At 41.6% G+C, this 11,761-nt stretch overlaps 1 protein-coding gene across 1 annotated transcript; it reads right to left on the minus strand.

Annotated features, from left to right (window-relative positions):
- Positions 1-9,915: 9,915 nt before the first annotated feature.
- LOC112565348 (multiple epidermal growth factor-like domains protein 10) lies at positions 9,916-11,135 on the minus strand. The gene is made up of 3 exons (XM_025240755.1): positions 10,775-11,135; positions 10,413-10,519; positions 9,916-10,024 (listed from the first exon to the last, which is right to left on the minus strand). The coding sequence occupies exons 1-3, from the start codon at positions 11,090-11,092 to the stop codon at positions 9,928-9,930; spliced, it is 522 nt and encodes a 173-aa protein (XP_025096540.1). The 5' UTR covers positions 11,093-11,135; the 3' UTR covers positions 9,916-9,927.
- Between the last annotated feature and the right edge of the window lie 626 nt (positions 11,136-11,761).

Genomic DNA, 11,761 nt, shown 5'->3' on the forward strand with positions numbered 1-11,761 from the left:
CGAAGATCTGTATATCTACTTCAGGGTGGCCGTGGCAGGACTTGGCTATTGTCAATGCGCGTGAAGGAGCCACGTGGGGTGGCACAGCTCCCGTCTGTAAGGCAACACCGCTACGTGTCGGTTATATTACGGGTATGCACACACACGAACCGCAGTCATGTGTAACACAGGTAATTATTGCACACTGAGATCAGTAGATAGGTCTGAATTCTCTCTCTGTGGTGCTGAGGGGAATGTTATTCGCACGCACGCACGCTCTCACGAACACACGTCTAAATCCCCATTTACGAATTCTACTCATTTCCAATGCAGCTTTATGGTTATGTTTGTTCTTATACTTTGAAGCTTGTACGCTTTAATCAACCAATTAATTAAGTTAATGAAAAAATAATAGGATATATTAATTGTTTTTCTCTATGCAGTAAACCAAGTCAGGGATAACAATGACAGATTTTTACCTTGCAAGACTCTGTTTGCAAATGTTTTTCCATAGCTGGCATATAATCACATAGTTCTCTGAGTCGGTTGTTTAATCACTAGCCGTAACTGTACCACTGCCTCACTTTCTTTCTATATTTTTTTTTACACAGAACAATCTGTACATCCATAAAAAATACACCAATAATTTTATTGCAGTAATATCTGTACATGACTGGGCATTGTAACATTTTAGACACAATTTCAGGCAATTTAGATGAGCATGTATATATGGAATCAAGATTCAGTATTTTTAATTATTCTTTCACCTTCTCAATACCCCTTTAATGAGATATTAAAAATGTATACCTATATACCCACCCACCCGACACACACACACACACAGTCACTGGTCGACTTATAATAGCTAATATCTTAAAAACTAATTTTCTGTATTCCTCGTTCTTTCCTTTTAGATTTTTAATATATGTCTGAGTATGTAATAAAATAAATCAAAGCATATAAACACATGTAAACAAAGAACAAACTTTTGTGATGTCTCTGCTCTTCTCTCACTCTCGTTCGTACCCAAGTCACAGATGCATACAGATACTTATATCCTTAAACATGTCTATACGATAAGAGGATAAAAAAAATACTTGTGAAAAAAGTCTTACAAAGCAGCGGCTAGGCTAGGGTATCTGAAAACTTGACAGGACAAGAAAAATAAGTCAATTTATTCGCTATCAAAATACTTTACCCGCAATTCGCAAGATTAAACGTGTGTATCGAACTCATGACCGTTAGGAAATGTTACAACATGATAAAAGCAACGGAAGGGGGAAAGTCATTGCCAAAAATACAAAAACAAAATAATAAAGAAATTGTGACAGAATAATGAGTGAGAAAATCCATCTAAAAGTTAGAAACCAACACACACACATCATCATCATCAGTCTGAAACAGCCAACAGCGGCTTCATCACCAAACCTCACAATTTGTTACTTGCGATGTGGAGTTTGACATGACCTGACCCCTGGCTAGTATACCGTTTCCTTTGACATGGTCAGAGAGGTCAAAATCTGCTCATCCGATATGTATCTAACAAAGGAAGCATTTTGCAGCATTGTATTCAAATGAGAAAAAAGGGCATTTTCCTCGATTAAGACTTGGACCCTCCTCCTCTTTTCCTGAGAGTGTAGTATTCTCTTTCTATAAGGGGGAGTGTCTATGATTGTTATTGTTAGTAACTGAAATCTTATTATCGGTTGGCTTACGACTTCCCCTATAACATATCAAGCAATGTGGAAAAACGAGTAAAATAAAGTTTATTTTAGTGGCTTGTTTTTCTTGCATAATACTATTATTTCAGTGTAAAGTTTGTTTAACAAACATTTTACAATACCTTGTACGAGAAGATCCTCTAGTTCCGTTTTTTTCTTATTTTTGAATGACAAACATGAAAAACAGGAAAAATAATCTTCTTTCTCCTCTTGGGTGAAGTGATTGAAAAAAGGATTTTACCTGATAATCCGATGAATTCGAGAATCTTTTGTTTTGTTTTGAAATGCCAGTCATGTATCACTTCTTCCTTGAACACACGATCACAATCCCCTTTTCATGACAGCTTTTTGTCAATGAATTAACGGTCACTTTTTACAGGAACAGATGAAGTCCTGTCCCTCGACAAACTGGTGAACAGAAGCCATAAAGGGATGAACACACTTTGAGACTCACTGGTGAACGTGGCCCAGGTTGTCAAGGAACTGAACCCTTGTCATCCACACACGCTAGTCCACCCCCAGTGTAGCGGGGAGACAGAGAGAAATCGGAGGAGTGGTTAAGATTTCGCCACTGTTATTCTGGGAGTTGGGCTGGGTCCAGCTTCATTGCAAGTGCGAGATGTCGGTTCTTTTGTCGGCCTCTTCACCGTGGAGTCATCGCCGAGCTGCTTCCGTCGTCTCAGGTAGTTGACCCTCAGGATGAACGTCTCCGGCAGGTAACGACCGTTTCTGTTCAGATGCGCGCGCACGAAGGGAGGCACGCACTTGCCCAGGACCCCGAAGTCGATTCTCTGGTAAATGAAGGAGGCCTTGGCGAGATCCGATCTCGGGACGCCGCCTTTCGACAACCTGCTGTGCCTCCTGCCTGGGACGATGCCCGGGGGACATTTTTCCTCCTCGATGCCGAACAGCATGGACAGCTGGTCCAGGGATCCTTGCACCTCTTTGTCGGATGTCGGCGACTGCGGGGGTGACGTCGTGACGCCGTCGCCGTCGTGGGTGGAGAAGTTAACGGAGTCGTCCGTCAGGGACCCGGTGCTGGAGCGATGTGCGGCAGACCTAGCGCTGGTTTTCATGTTTGTCGTGTTTTTCCCGTGGCCCTAGACGACAGGGTGGGTAACAGCATTCAGACTCCGAGAAGAAGCAGTGGAGAGGAACGTGTTTCTGACTCTCACAGCGGAGAGCTCATCAAGCACTGCTGAGGACAAAGGACAGGGAGCGACTGAGAGGCGTTCGGCCGAGACGCTGTGTGTTCTGGCAACGCTCGTGATTGAGGTGTGACAGTAGGTGGCTGGCCGACCACTGGTGGAGACCGAGAGCACTCGAGGCTCCACTCTACGGTAGAGCAACAACAAGCCGTTCCCCCACCCGCTTCACCTTACTGACCCCTACCCCCAACCGACGTCTGTTTGGGTGCGAGACGTGTACGTTGTATAAAGTGTTAAGCTCTGGTGTCATTTCTACCCCGTGGGGTGACTAGTCAGTTATAACTTATTTTCTCAGTCAAGACACAACGTGAATGGCTAACATATTTCTGCTGGTTTGACTGTCGAATAGTTTGATGCCTTAGGTAGGTCTATCTTGGCTTGATCGTTTTAAATAGAGGCGAGTAACGGTTAATATTTTGTGATGAAAAATTTTAGTCAATAGATTGATCAAAAGAAAGACATTTTTTAGAGAATCACTAAACTATAAATATGACATGAAATAATATTGTTCATAATTATTATGTACAAATGGGATATGGTTATAGTAAAGAGAGGAATCGCGAAATATTAAAGAAAGTAATAGTGGAGTGTACGAGTAAAAATGTCTTTAATGACACGGGTAGGTCGCCGTACAGTAATGACTGACGCAAACCATTGACAAAAAACGACCCCATGCGAGTTCCGAAGTAGATTGTGTTTCTGCTGTCCAAACATGCCCAGATCCGCCCGATGGAGAGCTCGACTCCACTGCCTAGTGACCCACAGAGTACTCATGGCGCTTCTCTGGTCAACACAGAATCCAATAAATGTTGTTCCATAAAGTAACCGCTTGTCTTACACCCGGTATCTCGAATGCGAAACGAAAGAGTGGGATAGACTAACACCGGTGATAACTCTGCCCAGGCCGACCTGTTGGAGTGAGCCCCGAGAATTCGCACTTAACAACGAGAGGTGGACTCGTATCCAGAGTAATATATCAGGCGGGTGTGTGTAGACATACCCTGTTAATCAGCGCGGCAACAGCCACACAATGGCGCCGGCAAACAGCCGTCTGGTCACCACACCTGGTAGGACCCAGTCTGCTTGAGTGTACAGGAAAAAAAAAAAGAAAGAAAGAAAATTCTAATTTGATGTCTCTATGAGTTGTGCTCAGCTTTGAGCGGACAATCATCGCTTTTTGCACCTCTGATACCGTGGGCTGCGGGCTCACAGAGTTTCCAGGTAAAAATAAAAGAGAAAAATTGTCAGTCACAGTTTTTCACAGGATTTTGAGTTGTTGTGAATAAACTGAAGTGACGATAACCTTTATGTATCATTTGTTGTCCATTCCATCTTCACTAGGTGTGGCGTGTAGTCACCTGGCCTGGATTTTACCTTCACATTTCATATCTACACACCGCCTCGTTCCCATCAGGCTTTGCATTCCTCGGTGTAGATTTTTTTTCTCATTTAGTACCAGCCCCTTTTCTGTCTTTAGTCCTTACACCTGGAATAAACTCCCACATCATAATCGCTGTAAACCTACTCTTTCTTCCTATAAAACATCTTAAAACCCTTTTATCCTCCAACAGTACGGTTTTGTGTGTATGTATGCATGCGCGTGCGTTTGAAATCTTTTATGTGTGAGTCATGAATTGCAGTAGCGATAATGGACGATTTATAATACTTTAATCATATTTAACTCTCATCTTCCTTTTTCAGCAGAAGACTAAGTAATACTAACAAAGATTAAACGCACCCTTAAATAAAATTCCATTTCTTTGTTATTATATAACAAATACAACAATATAAAAGATAGCGATATTACAACATGCTCAGCCAGCAAGTATCTCGATGTTTACTCGTTGAGAGCAAAATTCAAATGGCAAAGAGTTTAATTTTCAGGAACATGTGCACGTGACCACACCGTTGCTGCTGGTGCCAGAGATGCGCTGGTAGCCTGAAGGACAACAGTATGTGACTTGGTTCAATGCTGTTTTGAGTGATGTAGTAGAGCATGAATAGTCGCTTAGGCATCCTGTAAACAATACAGTGATTAGGTTACAACAAATACTTTTAGAGGGGACAGTTAAGAAAGCAAAAACATAATCACACGAGTTCTTCAGTATGCGCTATGTGAAACTAATTCACAATTTTGAACTCATTATAGTTCAGATAGACTGATATAAACAGAAAACTTACTTTTGCCAGCCGTTATATTCATTTTCTTAATAAACTTACTAGAATGAGACATTTTCAATAGTAATGCTGTAATGTATTTACACTTAAGCAAATGGTGTTCATTAAGTCTTAAAGAATATCAGGTATAGAATCTTCTGGTTTGTTCGATGAACAGGAAGGTTTCACTGTCAGTATAACCTATGAAACCAACGAGTAAATGGAAAAGTTGAATTGTGTTGTGACACTGACTAAATATATATATATAGGTTGCTGCTCACATACCGAAGGGAGTAGTCGTTAAAGGCTTCGATGCTGTAGTACTCATGATGGTGGTTGTAGAGACAGCGGTTCCTGCATACAAATTAATGAAACATCATTCACATTTAAGTATGATTCTATTTTCAGTTGCAATGGCAACACACACACAGACACTGTGTCCTATACCTATACCTTAGTCCAAGCAAACATTAGCACAAACACGTAAATAAACAAAATCTCCAAACACGCAGGGACAAGAAAGTGGTTGTCATTTCCAGCGGCCCTATTGGTCCGGAAATCCTATAAATCCCTTGTCATCTTGGCAGATCATGTGACAAGCCGTGCAAGGACCGTGTGAAGTCGTGCACATAAATCAAATATCGTTTTCTCTCTGTTGATGTGAGGGCGGATGTCGAAGTACCAGGAGCGATGTAAGTGGAGATCGCACGAGGTTGAGAGTGCGTTCGATTCATGATAACTGCGCATTATCTGTCCTCTCTTCTACAACATTCTCGCCTTCCTGAGCAATTATTACTGAAACCAGAAGCACATGCTTTCGAACAACGAAACGATTAGATTCTCCCAGCAAGCGTGTCCTTCGTGCTGTACCGTTAAAAAGCCCGGATGATGATAATATTATCGCTGACTGATCCAAACAGATGAAGCCATTGTGTGCTGTAACAGTATGATGAGCTGAGTAGTTACAGGCTTGCTGTGTACTGTAACATTAATTATGATGAGCAAAGAGTTACAGCTGTTGTGCTGTGAGATAAAAGGCGTGGCTGATCGTTGGGTTCACAATCAAAATCGGCAGACCGGAACACGCACAGTGCGCATGACGCTAAAGGATGGAGGATATTGAGAAAATACGCTTGTTATCTTTAACATTTTCTATAATTAATGAACTGAATGAGATGCCTAATCTACCATTTTCTCATGCTACAACAATACTACTAATAACAATACTCACCTGATGTAGCAGCTGGAGTCTGACAAAGAGTTCCTTGCCAGCCAGCAAGACAATCACATCCAGTGGACGCGTTGTTGACAACTCCGCCATTGTCACACCAATTATTCTGTGTAATTGAAGAATCATTTTAATATTTCTAAGAACTGATAACACCATTTTCTGTAGGATGAGACTGTCATAGTTCAAAGTGCAACTGTCGTCACTTTTCTGTGTGTACAGTATCTCAAATTCATTGAAGATGCAACACCATTTAGACAGACGGTAGATACGAATTTCTTCCTTACAAGAGAGATACCGATAAAACATTTTGATAACCAAGCTTTGATCATTGTGTTCACCATTTGTGACAAAATCTAGGGTTAGGAAGCTCAGCACAAAAGAAAGAAAGTTTATTAAAGACAATATAAGAAACAAAGCTTTAGATAAAAAAAATATAATGCTATCATCAAGAGCAATTACAGAATAAGAATATAATAATACAAAGAAGAAATATTTGCGTAAGAACAAATAAAAGCAAAAGAGTAGGAAAGAAAAATAAATAGGACGGCTTGTCATATTTTATTTTGTAGTAAAGGTACAGCCTACCATATAGACGAAGGAACATCCTTGCGTTGATGTCAGAGCCTGGCATGAAGGTGATGAGGCCGACAAGGAGCACTCCTGGGTCAGTCTCTGTTGGCAGAATGTGGCCGAGCGACAGGTGGAGTGCCGAGCACACAGCATGGTGCATTCAAGCACTGAGCTCGCCGCCTGGACCTCGGAGATGTCAACTGATGACTGGGTGAGAGGACACACCACGAAGTCAAAACTGCGAGACACAGCAGCAGCATCAGACACGAGGGTCGAGCCACCATTGAACTTGGAAGCCAGGAGGAGAAGCAACCAGAAAACCCGTTGCCAGGGACATGACGCCATCAGCGGAGGTTGGGAGGGAGGAGGGGTTACGATCAGTCACCTCGAACGAGCAAGACTTTAAACGTGTGTGACTTCAGGAGATGAGTTTGTTTTATTGGTTAGATTACTTACTAAATATGTTGGTCCATCAGAGGATACTTAGAGGAAGCTACAAAAAATCTCAGCCTCTGCTTCTTTCACTCAGCGATTAGGTGTGCTATTGCAGTCGCCGTGCCCATCCAGAGACAAAATGTTCAAAGTCCAGAGAAAACTATTTCGAATGTCGAACCCGGGTACTCGCTACCGTCACGGGTCGATCATTCTCCAGCAATTCTTGTTGCTGTTTGTCTGTAGGGACCACTATTTGCTTGTGATGCCGTTGTCTTAGAGACACCGGGCTTTGTTAAAAGTTGACTTACATGAAGAGTAGTTTTACTCCGACAAAGAGACCTCTTCTTCAACAGATCATTCTTGTGACCTACAACAAACACTGAAGTTCTCATTAATTATGTATCCTGTGCACTTCTGAATCATCATCACAGGCAACTTCATCGAGAAAATCTGTAGGATGAGACTTTACCCATCCCCATCACTCTACAAGCCTACAACCCCTAACACTCTTGCTGATACCGACACAGTAAAACAAGCAATGTTCTCAGGCATTACTTTTCTCAATACATAGTCATTCTCTACATTTCTGTAGCGACACAGAGCTCTGTACCAAAATCCAGTCATACTCAAGCTCAGAAAAAAATTCATTAAGAATTTCTGTCATCATTTTAACATTGATCCAAATGTATAGACAGAACTTTACAATTCACACAGGAATGAACATTAGAACAGGTGCATTCACAGTTATGTCTTCTTTTTTATCCCTCAGCTGTTCTGGAACATTTCCTGTCGACAGCTCCCGAACACAGAGTGGAGTACAGTGCAAGCTTCAGTGAAAGGTGGCGGAAGTCGAAGGGTCGGCGACGATGTAAGTGGAAACTCCAATTCGATTCAAGAAAACTGAGCATTTTTCTCCTCTCCATTGTTAGACAGACTTTCCCGTGCTGTTATTACTGAAACCAAACTCCTCAGCAAAACGGTTTCCGCCGGGAAGCATTTCCTTCGTTAAAAGCCTGGATGGTCGGATAATACGTTAGCTGCCTTTTTCCCGAAATTCTAAACCATAATAAGCTGTATTTGATATCATAAAGGTAAAAAAAAACCCACACAGATCCCGTGATGCCACGCTTTCCCATCTCCAGCTCGACTAGCTTAGACAGTTAGCACTCATGTACTAGAGCGGAACGCTCCTAGTCTGAAAGTAAGGAGGACCCGGATGATTCTCCCTGCGCCCTGTTAGTTGACAAGGGAACTCGGAACCTACTAAGACAGGGACAGCGAAGTCTTGATGGCTTTCCCTCTAACATGAGTACCTATTCTTGTCCAACTTAATGAAATGAAGTGGATACAGATCCTCCACAGATCCGCGGCTACAACTCTGATGCTATTCAAGGTAATTCGTGAAATAGGGAAAGATCACTGGAGGCCACTCCGTCCTAGAGGTAATCATCGAGGGGTTGCTTAGAAAAGATATCTGACACGATAGAGCACTGGTGTCCGAATACAGAGGTGCGAGGATTCGATACCCGAGTAGAACAGCTCATTTATTCTTCTTACACTGTTGGGTAAAGGCAGTAAGGGGCATCATCCTCACAGAGACAGCTTCCAGTGTCTTTTTCGCACAGACCATATCACTACACTACGAAATATTATTTAACAGTCCATCGAATGGCAATAGCCACTCTACATGCATTTGTGGATTTTGATAAGGCTATGTAGACAGGGAGACCATGTGGTAGTTGATGTAGCACTGCTGATTTCCAGCAAAGTTCATTGCCATCATACATCATCCAGCAGATGTATGAGGACTCGACATTAATTAATTATGTATATATTAATTATATATTAGGTGGATTCTTTTGATCACGACCGCTACAGCTAGGATCTGACTATAAAAAAAGAAAAGAGTCCTTATGGATTAAAACCATGCATACGGAAGAAAAGAATAAAGTCTTTATAATTAAAATACACACCCCTTCCATAGTAAATCACACAGTGAGTGTTACCGTATGTCTTTTATTCTGTCTACAGCAAGAATGTTTTACACTGTCGTCAGCATTGTTTCCTGTGTTGCCGACCATGATTACATTTTACACACAGTTTAGTACTTATCTATGCTAAGCCATCTCTTTAGTTCGCAGTCCACAGAAGTACAATGGTTAAAAATGATCTATTTGTCTCTGGTAAACGGGGTAACAAAAGCCTGTTATTAACAAGTGCATGTGACTCCGTCTAAAGAGATTATTGGCCAGTTCCATCCAGAACAGCAGTAAGACACTCCACCGTAATTGTTCTTCAGAATAGCATTGAGCAGACAGGTCCACTGAGGCATCCTGTTTGGAATAAACCCAATAAAGTTGATAAGAAACTTTAGTTACTTTTAACCTCGTTCTAAATTTGTCTTCTTTGTAAAGCACAGTCAGCCTAGCTTTGACCAGTGTGCAGCTCTCAACAATTTTCCCGACGACGATGATGATGATGATGATATTTGCAAGCATTAAGCAAAATGTGTAAGATGAGGTCATGTCGCTCTTATGAGCATTCAGAGTACGCAATGATTATTATGTAAAATAAACTGACATTTTCAAGAATATTCTTTTTAGTTAAACACCGACCGTAAGGAGAATTAGAAGCTGTTGATCCATATGCCGCAGTGGTAGATATCGTGGATGTTGGAGTGGTTGTTGAGGTCGACATAGTTGTAGAGCTGGTGAACGGTGTTTCTAGAGAAAGACAGAAGTCGAGGGTTTTAGTGGACCAGCCTACAGAACTTTTTATTACTTTTTTTTTTCAGTTTTCAAGCCCAGCATGTAGCCTTTAAGAGGTTTGACAAGAACAGAATTATCAAACGCGGGTACACTCAACAAATGTTGATAGAAACAAACGCATTCTGGCGCACATCGAGTCATGCACTTTATTTGAACTCTCGTGATATTTTGCTTTAGTAAGAAAGCGACTGCGCAAGAGAAATACTGTTTTGACATTGTAGTTTGTTTCTGTAATCTGGTTGACTTAGAAAGAAGGAAATGGAAGTACACAATTTTTAACGCCATTTTTTTATTTAATTAAACCAACCGACTCGAAGACATAGACTGTGGATAAACTACCCACGTTGATGTTGCTGTCGGTGTCTGGCAATGGTCTCCTTGCCATCCTAACGAACAGTCGCACCTGACAGTCGTGGTGTTAAAGATGCCCCCGTTCTGACATACGTCATACTGTACCCAAGAACATCTGCTTTCTTCAGTGAGCATTCAAATATACCAAATGATTTCAACTGATTTAAGTGTTGTTGTTGTTGTTATCATTTGTCATTCATCATTTGTCATGTTGTTGTTATTATTATTATTAAACATCAAGAGTGCCAGAAATGGTACTGACGTACAGAAAATTATTTCTTTCTGGATAGTCTATGACTTTCATTGTATGATGTTCACATTCGGGTATATATTAGGAAAAAAAAGACAACTCACCACCTGCGCAAGGAAACAAGTGTCTCCAGAAGGCATGGACGGGCAGGGCAGTGAAGTAGGCAACAAAGAACATGTCTTCGTAAGGTCGTGTTCACAGATGGTGACTGACCGACAGGATCCCTGAGTTGCACATAAGGTGATGCACTCGAGCACTGACCGCACGGGGTACACTCCAATAGCAGCAAGTGTAGACTCCACGACCCGGCACAACTCATACTTTTTGGACGAAACAGGCGAGGGGCACTGCACCGTATGCAGGAAAGGTGCAGCGAAAGCGAAGAAATAAGCAACAACTCGGGTTTCTTGCAAAAACTCCATCCCAAGACTTTAGTGACGAACTTCACAAAGAGTTTTAAATTTCCTCCGCCTGCGCTTTGATTCCACGTGTCTTTGCTGTTATCAGATATATGGGTTCAACTTTAAACTAAGAAAGAACAATTTGCTGATGTTATTGCGGGATGTGAGACTCACGAAACATACACAGAGGACTGAGTGCTATAATAACAAAAACCCAGTTTAGTTCCTCCAGAAATCTGGCACCTGGCCGCTGCTCATAAAACCGCCGCGCATGCCCAGTTGACTTACAACTATTACGACACAGTGTTTGTGTGGTCTGACTTTCCCACAGATCCGGCAACTGCCGACTTGATGCTAGATAATCAATATTATTATTTATGGACGGTAATCACGTTTTGTTTACGTCGGCGTTGACAGATTCTATAATTCTGATATCCGCATTGGATTATCGTTGACCGATGACCCAGCAAGATATGCTGCTTTTGTGAGATCCCACAACAATGAAGCCCATCGCACCTGGCGCTTCATTTGTTAATTAACTGCTATGTAAAGTCAATTCATTTTTATAAAGCATATAAATGAACTACTAACTGGTCTGAAAAAAAATTAAAGTTGAATATTAATGCTGTGTGTAACGACCTCATTGCATTTGTTCTTGTGCGTTTCTTTTTATTGATATGTGATGATATT

Source organism: Pomacea canaliculata, linkage group LG5, assembly GCF_003073045.1.
Source record: "Pomacea canaliculata isolate SZHN2017 linkage group LG5, ASM307304v1, whole genome shotgun sequence".
In the NCBI taxonomy this organism is placed as follows: Eukaryota; Metazoa; Mollusca; class Gastropoda; order Architaenioglossa; family Ampullariidae; genus Pomacea; species Pomacea canaliculata.

Excerpts from the sequence above, each read along its gene's own strand:
- LOC112565348 (XM_025240755.1), bottom strand. The coding sequence starts at position 11,092 with ATGGAGTTTTTGCAAGAAACCCGAGTTGTTGCTTATTTCTTCGCTTTC. Across the intron at positions 10,520-10,774 it reads CTTGTTTCCTTGCGCAGGTG|TATGACGTATGTCAGAACGG; the intron begins GTGAGTTGTCTT and ends TCTTGGGTACAG. Across the intron at positions 10,025-10,412 it reads ACACCGACAGCAACATCAAC|AAACACCGTTCACCAGCTCT; the intron begins GTGGGTAGTTTA and ends GTCTTTCTCTAG.